General features: G+C 41.1%; 1 protein-coding gene across 2 annotated transcripts in view; it reads left to right on the top strand.

Annotated features, from left to right (window-relative positions):
- The window catches only part of EPHA3 (EPH receptor A3), a 405788-nt gene that overhangs the window by 290648 nt on the left and 97175 nt on the right, over window positions 1-17965 (top strand). The window contains exons 6-7 of one of the 2 annotated variants that reach the window (XM_019525737.1): window positions 5555-5679; window positions 16346-16505. In XM_019525737.1, the coding sequence (XP_019381282.1) occupies window positions 5555-5679; window positions 16346-16505 (285 nt within the window). Of the gene's footprint in view, window positions 1-5554; window positions 5680-16342; window positions 16506-17965 lie in introns of both variants that reach the window. The other variant, XM_019525736.1, reaches the window with a different exon arrangement.

Raw genomic sequence — 17965 nt, 5'->3', positions numbered from 1 at the left:
CTGATAGAGTCCATTTCTCTGGGAAATCAATTTTGGTACAGTTTTATTGTCCTTTCTGCTAGACCCTTCATGTTACTTGCTTGCACCTTTAACAGTTCTGAGTGAGGAGGGTTTTACACATGTGATCCTAAGCTCCCTGGATCACTGCATTTGTTACTTTTCCAACATACACATCCCCAGTTGCCCTAAATGCTACCTACCAACACTGAATGCACAAAGTCAATTTCCCCTGGTACCCTTAGGGAGCTCTGACAATGAATGTTAACTGCTTACACCAGTCAGAACCAGCAATGCTATGCATGTACAAATAATAAACATTCGATGGACAAATATGCCTCTTAATGCATTCCATGTAGCTATAGAGAACGTACATCTTCCCTTCTTGGTGAGGGGAAAAGGTTAATTATGTATGTAAATGTGCAATGAGATTGTTAAATAAAAAGCCACCCAGATTGTGAGGAAGCTAATATTGCTGATATAAGACAACATAAACTGTAGTCCAAAGCACTTGAATTACCAGTGGGAGCATTCAGAATCTTCCAATATTGCATATTCTGCCTAAGCACTTTAAAGAAAGTCAAATCCAAATATATGTACATGCACATGCATATGCATATGTCTAATTTTAAGTAGTTCTCTGCAGGTCCTGTGCTTACCTCAACTCTTCAATCTGACGTTCTTCTTATTATTGTCAGTGTTGAAGTTAAAGATTCTGAAAGAGTCAATGCTGTCATTTATCACAGAATATTACTTCTCCCCTTGTTGGTCTTTTACATATTATACCCTAGCCCTTCCAGGTAAGTGAAGGAGTAATTGGCTATATTAGAATATGACATGCTTATTAGAAAACAGACGTTGGCTTCTCCCTTGAACCAGATTCTCCTGTCACTAATTCTCATTTTCGTATCGGAAACAATTGGTTTTACATTTATATAGGCCTGCTGACTTAAGTGGTTCTGACTATGTTTTGCATCACTGTAATCAAGAAGAGAAATAGCCCCTTGGGTGCAAAAGAAGTATGAGGAAATAGTAAAGGCCATTTGACAAAAAGGATCATTTCAATCACTACTATCTTTTTCTTGATTTAGTAAAATTTATTGGGAAAATTTGGAAAAAGGTAACCGACATACTACCATACAAATTTGGACCTATGTTCATTTCTTGAATTCTTGTCAATCCAGCCAAAGTAATTCCTCAGTTCAGGAAAATTTTTAAGTTGTACTGAAGTCCACCCCTATTCAGGACAATTTCATTCCATAGTGTAGATGACCCTTCACTAATACTGCTTTACCTTCAGGCCTTTCTCATGTGAAGTGAAAGGCTATTAGCTTGTGTTCTTCAGCTGATTTCTGTTGCTACAATATAGGCTTTATACATAGCCCTGACTTTCTACCATTCAATATCTGACAAACCTGTCCTGCCCAGCAGAATGAGAATAGTGGTTCTCTTTGAAGAGATCCTCATGGAAATTTCTCCCACACCCCAGGCTCTTTCCCATTAAATGTTTGTTGAAGGCAGATATTATTATTGTGAAAATGTACAGCAGTCACAAGTACACAAAAACATTGAAAGCTCTACAAAAATGTTTGATATTTAACAGGAAACGTAATTCAAATAAAACCAGCCAGAGATCATTAAGAAAATATGCAGAGCATTTTCCTTTTACTTTAAAGTAAATTGCCCCTTGTATTCACTTCAAACTTTTTCTCCCCTACACAAGGACAGTTTGGGTCATCATTTAGACACCTTGATCACAAATTGATTAGACCAAGGTTGGCAATGTTTTTTTTTCCAGTGGTGGGCCAGAATGACTCAAATTGGGTCCAAATTGGACTGGCATGACTAGGAACTGGCCTCCTCTACCATCATGACTGCTTCTCCTTGCCACCTGGCCATGGCACAGAAGAGGTAAATGACAGTAGTGACGCTTCATGTGTAGTAGACTATTCTACTTCTCATTAGCACTTTAGCATAATGTCACTTTTTTACTAGCATAGCAAATTAGTTTTACTAATGCCTAGTAAAATAATCTACTGCACATTAAAATGCACATATAGATGTGCTCTGTTATTAGTAAATGTATGATGAGTACATTTCCAGTACACCAATGTAATCTATGTTATTTGCGCATCTGTAGAGATCTGCATAAATGAGTTTAAAATAACTAATAAGAAAGCATTTATAAATTACCTGGGGAGTGGAATGAATAAGATTATTTAAACCTGTCTGGAGAATATTCTGTAGTACATCTCAACATAATGTATTAGAGGAAATAACTATTTTTGTTAATCATTTATTAATTATACATAAAATATTTATGAATTTTATCTTAATGGGAAGTGCTCCTGTTGAGGTATAGGACGTGATAGGGTGTTCAGATACAAAAAATGAGAAATGATGTGACTTGAAAAGGCATAAAAATGACTTACAAGGGCATAAATGCAGCACACAGGAGGAGATGACTTAACACAGGACTTACTACACTAGAACAGGCCAACTGGATAATCACTTTGGTATCTTGGCTATAGCAGTGGTCTGTACTTAAGTAAGTGTGTAATTACTAAAGGATATCCATTACACTTCTGTCCTATATACCTTGCTTAATGCTTTTCAGCAACTGTAAGGGACTTGTATATGTAATGAGCATAAGAGAAATTAAGGTAGACTCCCCAAAACACCCAGTATCAACAGTCTAACTTAAAGATAAACATTGGCTTAGATTTGAACATAGAGAACAGATTCCTGAAACTTAAACGTTATTAAGGGAGGTGTGGCAGGGCACTAGGTGTGCCTGCCACTTTAAGGCCCTGGAGCTGGCAGCATCCAGGTGCCTAATGAGGGCAGCCATTTTAGGCTCAGGGGTGCCTATATAAACAAGGCAGTTTGGCTGCTGAAGGTCAGGCAACAACACTGCCTGGCCAGAGGGCTGCTGAGTTTCATCCGGAGGTAAGGGAGAAGCTGTAGGGGATGGTAGGAGGCTCCTGGTCCTGGGAACGACCTGAAACTGCACCCTGCCAAGAGTGGGTGGTCTGGTAGGGCTCTCAGTGGTGCGGGAGCCCCCAGGAAATGCCAGACCAGTTACCACCCCAGTGAAAGGCGGGTCGGGGTGCCTTAACCCCTAGCCCTCACCTTCAGGTGGGTCACATACACCGGAGGTAGTTTTGGGGGTGCCAGCCCCAAGGAAGAGAGTTGGAGGCCAGGTGTGGCCAAGGCTGCCTGAGCTCTACGGGGGTTTGATACCCCGAGGAGGAGAGTTGGGGTCAGGCATGGCTACGGCCACCTGAGCCCACCTGTGGAGGGAAGCCCCAAGACACCAAGTAAAAGGGGATGTTACGAGCAGTGTGGAGCCCCCAATGTGAGGGAGGCAGCGTGTGGAGCCCTGTGAAGGGAGAGGGGGCCCAGCCAGAAAGAGAGAGCTGAGTTCTGACCCCAGTAAGTCCTCCAATGTGAGGAGGCAGGGTTTGGGTAGAATATAACACTGGTAGTAGCACCACGACCTGCTGCACAAGTGGGGGGGGAGTGAGAGTCCCCTGTGAGACCCTGAGGCACCAGTCGTGAGCTGAAGGTCCCAGTGAGGGACCACACCTGAAGGGGAACTGGTGGCAGGAAGAGACATGGCCCGGTATGATGGCGGCAGAGTCCGCCTGAAGGGAGGAGCTCAACTGGGGGTCCTACAGCAGGATTCTGGGCCCCAGCGTGGGGGACTGGTGCGTATGAGAACATCAGGATGTCATCTGCGAGGCTTGGGCTGCAGTGTAGGGGAGGAATGGAGCCACAGATGGTGCCCCCTAGCAGCGGGACAGAAAATGGGCAGCCTCCCACCTAATTACATCTATTAATTAATCAATTAAGACCAAGGTGTGGCAGGCAAGAAGGCGGGCGGTTTGCCCAGGAACAGGTGGGCGGGCCACATGGAGATCAGCCCCAGTAGGCCCCCTGTTACAGGAGGGCATTGCAGACAAATGGGAATCAGTTTGAAGCACTGTCTATAAGAAGTGTATATAAATTTGGTAGGAGCATTTATATTTTTCTCATCTCACTGATCTATTAAGAGAGTGACTGTCAACATTTACATATAAGTCTTGACATCACAAGGTTTGTGTTTTAAAGACACTTAACGAAACCAAATATGAATAGAAATAAGTTTCTAATTTATTTTAATTAAAACATTTTTTTGGCATTTAGAAGTGTTCCCGCAGTGCTGGAAACCCGAATATAGCAATGCTGTTCTAGTTCGTGGCAACAGATGATAGCTGAACCTAAACAAATCTTAACACTATCATAAATTCAGCTGAAATCCTGAGGGCATATCAGTACTGACTCTGACAACATTAGGCCATACCACTGTAATAACATATCGTGCCTACTTGCCCCACTCCATTAAATCCCAAAAAGTAGCCTAGTCACAATTTGGTGAGCTCCCATTGTGTGGCCAGCATACTTCTCCATCTTGAATGTGGTTCGTGGCACATAGCCAGGACTGTTCTAACATTGGCATTTGGTCGAGCAGCAGTGTGTGGGAGGGTTGTGATTTCACAGTAGAACTCTACAGCTACAGTGGGAGGTGGTGTAGGTTCTAATTGTTCAGATCAGCTGATACATTTTTATTAGGATGTTATAATGTGAACTGCACAAATGCACCTGATTTCTTTCTTACTGTTTACCGGTAATTAGTTAGGTGCTGAGCTGGCTTATCATTAATTATGGCCACCTCAAAAAATGGACATTTGGAAGGGAATCATAGCCCATGGAAATTTTGCTATAGCCTGCAGTGGGTCCTGGATTTCATTCCCAGTTTGGGCAAGCAACATGAAGCATACTGTGAACTGCTTTATGCTTGAAAACTTGTGAGATGAGAGTTTCAGGACCTCCAGTACTTTTTTCATTTCACTTGTTACTGGCATGCTGTCTTTTGCCACCTGTACCTTTGATCAGTGTATCTCAGAACTAAAATTTAATTGCTTATATTTTGCCCTTTAGATTTTTTTTTCAAAGAAACATTATAAAGGAAATGTCATGTAGGAGGGAACAAGCTGCATTAGGGGAGGGGAAACCTTACTAAATAATGTCATAAAAAGGATGTATTCTGTAGTATACTGATGATTATTATTAACTATGGATACCAGGGGACTCCTTGTATGTAATGTATTCCAGTCCTGTTGTATTCTTGCATATGAGAGTATTACCAATGATCTGCAGTGTCTGGTAATAATAATGCGCAAACGTTATAACAAATAGGTAGTACTGTTGTTTTGTTCCTTTTTAATATATCAAATGTATTTCATTGCTTACATTATAGTAGCAGATTGAAAACATCTGCTCTCTTGCCACTAGTCCACAAGTAACAGAAAGTCTCAGCTCATTTTCCTTCAGGCCAGTATGCTTCAAGCCATGTGTACCAGGACTATAATCCAGCTGCCGAGTGTTGATACAGGGCCAGACCTATACTCAGGAGTCTTTTAAATGGAAACAATACCTTCTTGCCAAGGATTAGAACAGTGATAAACTCCATTTGCTTTTCTCTCCCTCCTCCCCCGCCTCCCTTTCCTTGCAGCTCCATCCCCCATCACAATAATTAGGAAGGACCGGACATCCAGGAATAGCGTGTCTCTATCTTGGCAAGAACCTGAACATCCTAACGGGATCATCTTGGACTACGAGGTCAAGTACTACGAAAAGGTGGGAAGAAGAGGTGGAAGGGGGAAGTTTCAGTGTTGATAGCCTAATACTGAAGTCATTGTGTCTTTCGTGCCTAAAATGGCCAGGATGCAGCCATGCCTTTGCTCTCTGTCTCTTTCAACAGTTACTGTTCAATTTGACAAATTCCTGGTTCATGAAAATGAGTCCATGGATGAGCACAAAATGTGCAGCTGTCTTTGCCTCTTTGGTTTCATGGTGTTTATTTAAAAATAGTCTTTTTAAAAATATTTGTTCATTTATGAGTTGTCCTTCAGGTGCAGCATATTTGCACACAAGTGATTTGAGAGAAAGTAGATCTCTGCTTAGTGACATGTTCACAATTTACAACATCAGAGTAATTCACACTAGTGAACCATGAAAAGTAACTATATCTTTCCTAAATAGGACAGAAAAAGAAGGGAAAGGGAAATGAGGAGGGGGAGAGGGAGGAGGAAGGAAAAGGTTTGTTTTATTTTGTTTATTGTGTTCTTTCAGTTGTAATCAGGCTATCTGCTATTGAGCTATAGTAAATTCACTAGTAATTCATGCTGATAGGAAGGAAGATCCCCAACAACTGCTGTGCAAATCACAGAGTGAGAATTGTCCTTGCCTCAATGAATGAGATTCCACTATAATGTTCCCAAGAATACATTGTTGCCAATTCCAGTTAGGCATGAGAAAAAATTGGCAGGAGTAAAGGGTTAACTCAGTAAATACTGATAGTACTTCTTTGTGCAAACTAAGGACTTCAAGCCTCCAAAAGTGAACAAGGCACTAGTTTCTATGGGTTTATATCAGGATAAAGATTGTGTTTAAATCCTGGATGCTAGAAGTGAAAACGACTTCATAGATCAGTCAGACCATCATTCTCTTATTTTAAGCCCTGTGAAGGGTAGAGTGACATTACTAATAGAAACTACACTTGATCATCGCCAGTCTGAAGACTATATTCCATATTCTAAAAAAATGTATGAAATGAGACTAGGATTCAGAGAGACCTAGAAAAGTTGGAAGATTGGACCAAATGAAATCTCATGAAATTCAATAAGGGCAAGTGCAAAGTCCTGCACTTAAGATGGAACAATCCCATGCACAAGCTGGGGACCAACTGGCTGGGCAGCAGCCCTGCAGAAAAGCACCTGGGGGTTACAGTGGACAATAAGCTGAATATGAGCTAATTGAATATGTGTGCCCTTGTTGTGAAGAAAACTAACAGCATAGTGGGCTTCATTAGTAGGTGTGTTACCAACAAATAAAGGGAAGTGATTATGTCCTTCTATGAGGCACTAGTGAGTCCACATCTGGAGTATTGTCTCCAATTTTGCTCCCCCCATGGCCCACTACAGAAAGGATATGTGGATAAATTGGAGAGGGTCCAGCAAAGGTCAGTGGAAATGTTTAGAGGGTTGGGGAACATGACTTGAGGAGAGGCTGGTCTTATTTAGTATGAAGAAAGCATGACTGAGGGGGGATTTAATAGCAGCCTTCAAGTACGTGAAGGGGTGTTCAAAAGTGGGTGGAGCTAGACTGTTCTCGGTAGTGGCAGATGATGGAACAAGGAAGGAGCAGTAGTCTCATGTGGCAGCAAGGGAAGTTTAGGTTAGATATGAGGAAACACTTTCTTACTAGAAGAATAGTAAAGCACTGGAACAGGTTACCCGGGGAGGTGGTGGAATCTCCATCCTTAGAGGTTTTTAAGACCCAAGTAGACAAAGCCTTGGCTGGAATTATACAGTTATATATGTCTTGGTTTGAACAGGCGGTTGGGCTAGATGACCTCCTGAGGTCCCTTCCAACTCTAATTTTGTGACTTTATGAGCTGACCATTTGCTTTTTTGAGAATTTGGATTTTGAAGGGCCTTGGTGAAGTCAGACACCCATCATTTTTAACCTTTGCTGGTAAGAAGAAAAAAAATCCTCCCAAACCTTTTTTAGCTTTAAACTAATTCTAGACAGGAGTGTATTGTAGATTTCCTTTTTTTGAGACCAATTCGGTTTCTCTTTTGCCATTTATTTCAATGACATCAGGATTGAGGCATTAAAGGAGAACCAACCATATATCAATTTGTCTTTATTTATACAACCACAGCAGTAAAACCACATGGGAAGTATTTGGACTTTCTCATTTTCTTTCATTCTTAAAAAAAAATCACATAACGTATTGCCTTTTAATAAAGAATTTAGAGTTATTTACCTCACAAAGTACCTATATCTAAATGCACCAAGAGCTTCAGTCTCTTTCACACAGGACAGATTGTTTACTTGGGCTAATGACTTCCATCTCATTTGAGACCTACCAGTGTGCTCATGTTGTCATTGGCTGTAATTTTGTTTTTCAAGACCTGCAGCAGGATGAGCTCAGCTTGAGAGTCTTTTCTTTTGGAACTCATTTCCCAGGATGGTCCTTCAAGAGTTTGATGGGATTCAGGGTACAATTTAAGATTATTTTTTTCAGTCTGAATTTTGAGCAAGTTTAGGAATAGGATGTTTTTTGATTTATGAGCAGAGTAGAGGATCACTGATTTTTGCAAATTGCATGACCCAACTGATTTTCTTTCTGTTCTTTTTTTTTTTTTAATGGTAGCTTTACTCTGAAAAGTAACGTTCATGAAACAGCATTATTTTACTCAGTGACAGTTCAGTACTGTGAGGTATAGGAGGCTTCTTGAAGTGCAAAATGCCTTACATTCCCTATGACTGGTAGGATTAAACTTCAGATATGCTTTCTTTGTAGTATCAGAGTCATGTCTGCTTATACCAGTGATAAAAGTACACTTTCAGGACACTTGCCCACCATAGGCATTGCAGAGCTAACACTGTTCTGAGAACTTGACTCAAAGTCAACTGAATCTATATACAACACCTCATCATATATATTAACAACACAAATAAGTAAATGGCAGATTTCAGACCATAGCCTCTCTTTAACTTCTCTTCTATTTATTTATCCATGTTTCTGTGCTGCCTTATAAAAATATGCATTTCCAGTCGCTCAAGCTGTGGGTAGGAATTGTCATGCCACAACAGACTAATGGTCCATATCCTGCTGTCCAGTATCCTGTCTTTGTCCATTAGTGAATGCCAGCTGTAGTTATAATGCCTAGCTCTTTTCTCTCTACTTCAGATGAAATTTCTCTCTTGATGACAAGCCTAGCTGTCTTCTTCCTGGTCCGTTTCAGAACAGCTCTTCTAGCACCAAGCCCCTTTGTGCTTTTATTCTTCTCAGGTAGAATTTAACAATTCCCCTACTTGTAAACTAGGCATGGGGCTGCTGGCCATTAGCTTGCCGGTCTGATCCCCATGTGGAACTCCCCTCTCTTCCCTTCCATGGGAGGAAGGGGAGAGGGTAGGCAGGGTGGTCCTTTAGGTTTTCTGGTTCACAGGCCTCAGCCAGAAAGTTATCACATCTAGTTCTGTAAAATGACTGCAGCCAAGAGGTTGGATTTTCACTAATTTGGACATTACTCAATAAACATGTGTAAAACATGTTTATCAAGGTGTGGCTTGTTTTGAGAGGTTGTTTCTCTCTCTGCTTGTTTTTCCTCAAAACCCCATTATTAAACTAAATGTTTTCATACAGACAGTATTGAATAAGCAGTTCAACAGACTGTGTTCATAACTTATTACACAGAAGCTCCGGTATAGTCTCATGCCTCAACTAAAGCAAATTGCTCTTTTAAATGTGCATTATCCTCCCCTGGTTGATGCTGAATGTCACCTGTTGTTCTTTTGGCCTTCTCCCTATCTTTTTTTAAGCCCTACTTAAATTCTTCAGAATACTTAATATTGATGAAAAACTTAACTAAGTTACAATTGCTGTTCCAAATCTGGCAGAAATCACTCATTCACATATTGCTGAATACAAAATATAAAATAGTACCATTGGTAAGGTATGGTTAAGGGGAGATATCTGAGAAATTACCAAGCTGTATAGCTGCATCCAGATGAGCACAGCCGTGCAGGACGAGCACAGCCGTGCACCACATACCACACGTTTAGTTGTTCTCCATGCTACAAGGGAGTGGTTTTTTGACCTCTGGATATCCAGGGATCAAAAAAACGCCATGGATTAAAAAAAAAAGCAGAGGAGCTCACGCTTGGGTAGCATACACTGCTCAAAAGCAGAGCTGAGCTGCCCAGAGCCATACTATGGCTGCCACCTTGGCTCTGTGTGGTAGAATTGCCACTGCTGCAGCCCCAGGAGGACCCCAGGTAAAGCTGCTGGGGCCATCCCTGTGCTGGCCCCAGCCTCCCCTACCCCACCCAGGGTAACTTGCCACACACCAGAGCATGTGTGGCACAGGCATTCTCCAGAGACCACTAGCAGTGGCGCAAGGTGTCCCCAGGGAACCAAGCATCCATACCATGTGTGGCGTGTGGCCTATGAGTGTAATTGACCCACAGAACCTTCTTTACTGATGGGATGTTACAACAAGAAAGAATATAGCTTGATTGGGGGGATTCTAGGAAGGGTTTGCAGTGGCACTTGTGGGAAAAATCTTTTAACTTGCAGGCCTATCACCTTGATTTAAATGTCATTGAGACATGATAAATATAGACTGCCAAAATAGCTTTTTAAAGACTGTCATTTCAGAAAAAAACTGCATTTTAAATAAAGTTTATGGTACCTAGTTAATGTTAAGTTTTATACAAATGTTAAATAATATAATACTTTGAGAGAGAGTTTAGTAAAGCTGGAGGAAATACATGGTTCATTTTTTAAGGTAGTGCAAAATAATACTCAAGTTAAGCATATACCCAAGTGCTTTGCCAACCTCAACCATACAAATGCCACCATGTGCACTGGCCTGCTTTTTTTTAGGTGCAGGTTTTTTTGACCTCTGGAACTCCCAGGGTCAAAATGCCACCCCCATACTGAAAAGTACTAATGCAGGGAATGCCTGCATGAGCGGCATGTGTGGTGTGCAGCACTGCAGGCAGGTCTGTGGCGCCACATACTGCACATTCATGTTCATCTAAACCTGCACCTAAAAAAAAGCAGGCCAGTGCACATGGGGCCAATCAGGTCATGTGGAGATGGGGCAAGGTGGCTTAGGGGTGGAAGGCCTGATCCATATGCATGGAGCCCAACCCCACGTGCTAACCTCTCAAAGGAACCAACCATGGACCACTTGTCCCACCAGTGGGGCCAAAAATTTCACACCCCTGGAATAAACTGTAGATAATCAGGTATTAGCCTCATTCAGACTCTGAATCCCTCTTTTTTTGGTGGCTAGGTCCGGTAGGTTTTGAGAGGTTTTTTGTTAAGTTATCTTGTGAATGCACAGTTCAGATTCTGGATGAAACAAAAAATATTCTTTCAATTGTAGGTGGCTATAGCTCTTTTTAGCTTCTCATGTGTATTAGCCACAACTGATCCATATAAGATTACATAGATAGTCTGTTTATCTAAAAAAGAACTGCCCTTTACTTTCATTAGCATTGCCAATGTAAATATTAAATTTACCTGAAGTTTCTATGGGAAAACCTAGATTAAAATGGTACAGTTTTCATTGTATGAGACGCTACTAATAACAGCAGGATTTTCTCTCTAGTAAAGATGATATCTAGTGTACCAGGAGGAAATGCTTAAATAGAACACGTAAGATTTAATTCATCAACTAAGTGAGTGTTTGATTAAAGTTCTTCCTGGCAAAGACTTTCTCTTCTTTTTGTATATTCCTTTTGCTTATGGTGACTAGTATGCCATATCTCTGAAGTTCTCCCTTGTCCCCAGGAAAGATAAACTAAGGCTTTTATGTGGTGTCAAGCTGATTTGATTACTATTCACATAAAAAATGACTTACAAAACATGTGTCTTACAAAGCTTACCATAAACTAAGATACTTTGATATCCTCCATACCATGATTTTAAACGTTTATTTTCAGAGTGGCATTGCATATTATTAACTGATATAGCCAACACCACATTCTGTCTGTCACATACATCCGCTAAGAAGGAAATATTTGTACTGTCTGAAGGGAACCTGAAGTCAGATTAAACTGAATATTCAGCCTAAATCATACACAAAAAAAATTACATTTTTAAAAGCAAAAAATGTTATGGCTTAGAAATCAAAGCATTTACTTAAATTTGGGGGGTGGGGAAGGGCGGTTAAGAAGTAAATTTAGGTTAAATCTAGTTAAATTGAATTAAGAAATAAATCTAGGTTTATTAAAGTGAAAAGTTATACATTTAAGTCAACTCATTAATTTTTCAGACTGTCTTGTATATTTTTTTGCTTGCATGTTTAAACATACCCCTTTTTATATAAAGGGGTAAAAAAATGGAGAATAAAATGAATTTCTGAAAGTGAATGGAACATGATAGAGGTTTTGTAGGGGTAACCACTCTTTGTTGAATTGGTCCAGTCCATCTTACTCTCATAAAGAAGTCCTATTTAGGGATTCATTTATAAAAGTCACTTAAATGTTGTCTTTTTAGCATCAGTGAGTGCATCCACACATGCAAGCATGTGCACTTGCAGCAGCTCACATAGAAGCAGTGCAAATTTGAGCCAGGGCATGTCAGTGCATGTGCTTGGACATGCACTTTGTTGTGGAGCAAATTGTGCCACTTGGAGCAAAATAGCCCTGCCTGGCTCCTCCTGGATCTGCAGCCAGGGGAAGCTAGAGCTAAAACCTGCCCTGTCCTCGCCCCATCAGTACAAAAAGCTGCCTTGGCAAGAAGCTCAAGGCTACTCACTCTCAGGAGCTTCTGGGGCCCGGCCAATTGGTACCTGGGGACACTACCCCTTGTGCCAGCTGGACTGCTCAAGCAGACCGGAGAGTTCCCTGCACCCTTTACCCACTGCAGCAGTCTGGCAGTATGGGCTGCTGCCTGGCAGTGACCTGCTGTGCACCTGTCAGACCCGGATGGGACATCTGCCCCTCTGGGTCAGCTGCCAGTGGGCTGTTGCTGCAGAGTTCGCCTTTGTGCGGCACTACTGCCATGTGTGCCCCCTGCCTGGCCATGTGGGCAGCTATTGCCCAGAAGATGTTCTGGGTTTGATGGCCTGCTTTGAACTGTCAAAGCATGTCCTCCTGGCCCCAATTGGCCATGAGGTCAGTCACAGCCAGCTGGGTCCAAGGTGCCAGCTCTGAGCAGGCGGGGTCCCACCACTGGCCTCCCTAGCAGGAACTCTGGTGTTCCTATTGGAAAACTGAAAAATCCCTGATTAAAAAAATCCCAGAGTCACTCTGTAAAATACTCCAAAATCCATGTTCCTCCACAATTGAAACAAAAGACCTCTATAAAGAGAGACAGCGATCAGATGCGCGATGTTTTATTGATATATCTACAGTGTTAAAGCAATTTGGAAAAACTACCAGTGTTGCTATCATAATATTAAAGTGAACTCTAAATACACATTTCATGAATACATGAATATATATTTTGCTGCCCCCCCACAGGGGTTAGAGCCCCCCAACAGGGGCCATGCCCCCCTCACAGGGGCTACTTCCCTCCCCCTCAGGGGCCACAGCCCCGCAACAGGGGCTATGGCCTTCCTCCAGGGCCCACATGCACCGCCTCAACCCCGCTTGCTCCCCCAGCCCCGCCTCCCGATTGCTGCTCCGCCTGGCCCCATCCCTTGCTGGCTCCTGTAGCCCCCCCAATGGCTGTCTCACCCAACCCCCACCTCCGCTCCCCCAGGCCCCCGCAATGGCTGTCTCAAAGGTGTTTGAGATGCTTCAAGAAACATGTGTGGGCTCGTCTGGACACGAGCTTTAACGTGCAGTATCCTATTTTACTGTGCATTAAAGCATTGTATAAAAAAGCATGCTAATACCCTAATGCACAGTAAAATAAGCTACTGCACTTTAGGGCAGCCTAATGCACATTTATTTAGTATCCCAAAGCTAATACATGTGCAGCGAGGCTACTCCATCAAAGTTCTTCATCACCCCCACTCCTGGACATATGTATACATGCCTTCGCATTGGAGGTATTAAATTTAATGTGCATTATGAAAAGCATATTAATGCATGTGTAGACATGTCCAGTGGGAATACTCATATGCTTATACATTATACACATACATCAGTACATTCATGAACTGGGATTCAAGTCTCTTTTGGGTGTTTCCATACTGGAAGCTGCAGACTGATATAAAGATATCTGAACTACTTCAGACTAGCTAGCTCAGGGATCTAAAGTAGTCTAGTCAGAGTAGGACAAAGCTCAGTGAGGGCCTAATTTACCCTTTCAAACATAAGGTAAATGAGCCAGTGCTGAGCTTAGCATTGTTGCCGCTAGTGCTCTTTTCTTTTCCTTCCTTTGTTGTCTTTTCTTAATTGAGTTAGCTACATTAATGTTCATTCCAGTTTCTCCATACTGTGCCATAGACCACAATGCATACATAGCAAGTGTACGGGCACACATACACATTACACTCTGTGAAAGGGTTGGGGAAGGATTGTATTGTACGTCAGATAATTTGTGGTAATTATTATTTTATTTTTTTTGCCTACTCCACTCCTATCCTGCTGTAAGTGGAAGATAAAACATGATACTTGATCTGCAGTTTCCTTTAGGGGAAAACTGCCTAGTTTAGCTTCCATTTACCAGAGACCTCAAAGAGTTTCAGGGACTCAGCTAATGGACAGTAAGACCCCCACACACATACCTCCCCTCCATTCTTTTAGCTCAGTATAATGCAGGGGTGGGCAATTATTTTGGGCAGAGGGACACTTACTGAGTTTTGGCAAGCCATTGAGGGCCGCATGACAGGCAGCCAGGAGCAGATAAATATTAATTTCTAAATTTTTTAGGGGCCTCACAGACCAGATAGAATGGCCTGGTGGGCCACATCTAGCCCACAGGCCATATTTTGCCCACCCCTGGTATAAGGTGTTCATCTGTCTTTACTATTAAATAGCCCACAGTGGTTGAATTCCTTATGTGGGTAAGATAAGTAGCAAGTTTTGGGGTGTGAAAGTATACAGTCTACTTTCCAAACTCAGGATTCATGCCTCAGTACTCTTGGTACATCCAGACTATAAACACAGAGCCTCCCAAGTTTAGGTTAAAATTCTGAAACATCACAGTGGCCGTATCTACACAAGACACTACTGCGCATTGGTTACTGAGCATTTCTTTAGTACTTGTATAAACAAATACTAAATAAATACACAGTAACCTGAGTTACTGCACAGTAGCACCACCAAACACCTTTTTTGTGACACTGCTGCACAGTAGCTTAATACTATTGTGCAGTAGCGTCACATCATGGGTTTTGCCACATGACACTGCTGCTCAGTAGTATCAGGCTACTGCACAGTCAGCATCTCGTGTAGACGCACCAAATATAATACAAAGCTAGGTGAGAGCGCTTGCTCTCAATACACGCCAAGTTCAGTTCAGCATCTTCCCAAAGCCAGGCAAACTCAGTCAAGTCAGTAACATTTTATATTCAGTTTACGTGTTCAAGCCAATGAAGTAGCTTTTGAAGAGAAAAAAATGTTCACATACATCCCTGTGAACCAGAGTAGTTAAATTCCTCACGGCTCTCCACATACCTGTATTTCCTTGCTTACATCCCGCCCCAGTAAATGTTTCCCTGCTTCTGTTCCTCCATACTTCTGTTCCAGTGAAGAAAAATCAGCTTCCCTGTTTAAGACACACACTCCAATTTTAGAGGGCTGATTTAGGAGGGGAAAGTACATGTGATATTGAGTTAATACAGTATATAGCTGTTATCCAGAGTTTTTCCTGAGCTGCCATTTTAAGGAAGCCAAAAACAGCACAGGCTGGCTTTAATAATACATACTGCACAAAACACCTCAAGCTACAAACAAGTGTTTAAAGCACTGGACTATCAAGTTATGCGTCATTTTCTTAGCATAATTAACTTTTGCAATATATGAAATGTCATTCTTACTAAGTTACTGAAGCCGTGGGTGTTTCTTTGCTCACATATGAAACTTTCTATGAGAAATATAGATGTACTGCAGCACATTTTGTGTTCTAATGTATGAGGTGTGGATATAATGGATATATATATATATTGTTCTTTGACTATCAGGGATAAAAAGCATACATACCTTGCTCCTTTGATTCCGAGTCCTCATCCAGGCAAAGCTTCTGTTGAGTTTAGTGGAATTTTGGTTGAGTGGGCTTGGGCTCATAATTTAACTGCAGTATAGTTCTATTAAACTCTCTATAAAACCAAAGTAAAGAGTCTGAATATTCTGCTCTAATTGCTATAAAGGAACAGACTGATTTGTAAAACATGTTGCAGTAAAAGCTGAGCCATAGCAATAGGTCTGCAAAGCACTAAAATGTTCTAAATTATCCTGTAACAGCTTCCAGTTTGGTGCAATTGGTGAGTCTAGGCTTTATGGTTTTCAGATAACACTTTAATAATTGTTTTCTTGTAGTATTACAGGTTAAGGACAAAGTGATACAAAAACATTAAATAAAATGTCATAAATAGAATATATGATACCAGGCAAAAGAACCACTAATGATCTGAGACTCTTATTAATCTACAGACTCATGATGATTTAAATTGAATGGCTGCACAAAGTTTAATTGGTTCATAATTGTTATTATTCAGAAAAAACTGACAATGTCATGCAGCTAATTTTGTGCTAAATATTGAGTCTCTGTAATTGATTTGGAGTGTGTTGGGTTTTAATGTGGTAATTTCTTCCCCCAAAGCAGGAGCAAGAGACGAGCTATACTATTCTGAGAGCAAAAGGAACCAATGTTACCATCAGTAGCCTCAAACCCGACACCACATACGTATTCCAAATCCGAGCCCGAACAGCAGCTGGATATGGGACCAATAGCCGCAAGTTTGAGTTTGAAACCAGTCCAGATTGTATGTATTAATTCAAACAGTCATTAAATGTTTTTCCTGCTCAATTTTAGACTGATTTGAATGACTACTTTTATTCCCTCTCTAGCAAATGTGAGTCATAACAATTTATAATGTGTCTTTCTGGGTAATATTACCATATAATGTTATATTTTTATCATTAAAACTGAAATATACTGTAAGGAATATACCATAAATAGCACAGGTGGTATTTGCTTCCATTCTCAGCCCTATCTGAGACCTATTGCCAGAATTAATATGATCCTATACTAGATGGCAGCTCCTGCTGAGAAGGGAAGTCTAATTCAGTAACAGACCCACATGGCATAATATTCCAATCTTGTTGCCTGACCCTCTGGACTGTAAAAACTCCATAGTCGAAGAGAACTACTGTCTCATTTTTCTTCTAGTCCCATGGGTCAGTGCATAATTCTCCTCATTATTGAGGAGCACTGCTGTTTTTCCCTTTCTAGCTATAAGGTGAAGTTGATATAATCAGAAGGCATGGTCATTCAGTCAAATCGTACTTCTGGTTGTGGTTCTGGTTCTAGTTCCATTCTGCCACTGAATTTTGTGACCTTGGACAAATTATTTATACCCTGTGATTCAATTTTCTATTCTGTGAGGTGGAGACAATACTACTTACTACACAGCAGTAAAATGTGAGGTTTAGTCATTAACCTTTATAAAACGCTTTGAGAGTTTTACATGGACGTGCTGTAGAAAACAACATTGAGCTATTACTTCATCTGCTTTCTTTGCACTGAAAGATCTAACCTTACTTGAAATTGAGCAGTGAAAGAACAATTTTAAAGATGCTGGTAATGCTTTAAAATGTTATTACAAATGTTTAAAAAGATGTTTGGTGCACTTTTCCTGATGTTTCTAGATATCTTTAGTCCCAGTTGTCAAATAGAGTGACCACAGTAATTCTCTGCAAAGTAATTGCCTAATTTTATGTTTCAGTTTTGAAATTGATACTTGTGCGCACACAATCCAGATATTTGAATCCAATTCAGCAGGGCACTAAGCATATGCTTAACTTTTAAATCACAGCAGTAGTTCTGTTGAACTGAAGTTTAAAATGAAGTTTTCAGTGCTGAAATATAGTTCTACATGCTTGCTCCCCTGCCAACATTTACGCCCATTCTACTTTGTGTGCGTCTGCGCCTTGATTTTCAGTGAGGGTGCTGTGATATCCTTTTAATGGTGCTGGAGAGTGCTGCACAATACTAACACTGTTGGGTGTGCAAACATCTCAGCACGAAGCACAAGATAAATCCAGAGACTTCAAATAGTGTTGAATATATTCTGACCTGTTTTGGTCTTTCTAAGTTCTTTGCAATAGAACAATTGCTGTTATTTTCCCATAGTCAAAACACAAGCGAAAGCTAAGAGCTGGCATTTTCCAAGAGGTGCCTTGTGTCTAAAAAAGGTTGAGAATTGTTGTTCCCTTCTGCATA

This window comes from Gavialis gangeticus, unplaced genomic scaffold, assembly GCF_001723915.1.
Source record: "Gavialis gangeticus isolate Ggan-Ray unplaced genomic scaffold, GavGan_comp1, whole genome shotgun sequence".
Lineage (NCBI taxonomy): Eukaryota > Metazoa > Chordata > Crocodylia > Gavialidae > Gavialis > Gavialis gangeticus.
The sequence above is the reverse complement of the archived record's forward strand: the minus strand, read 5'-3'. Positions and strand labels throughout refer to the sequence as shown.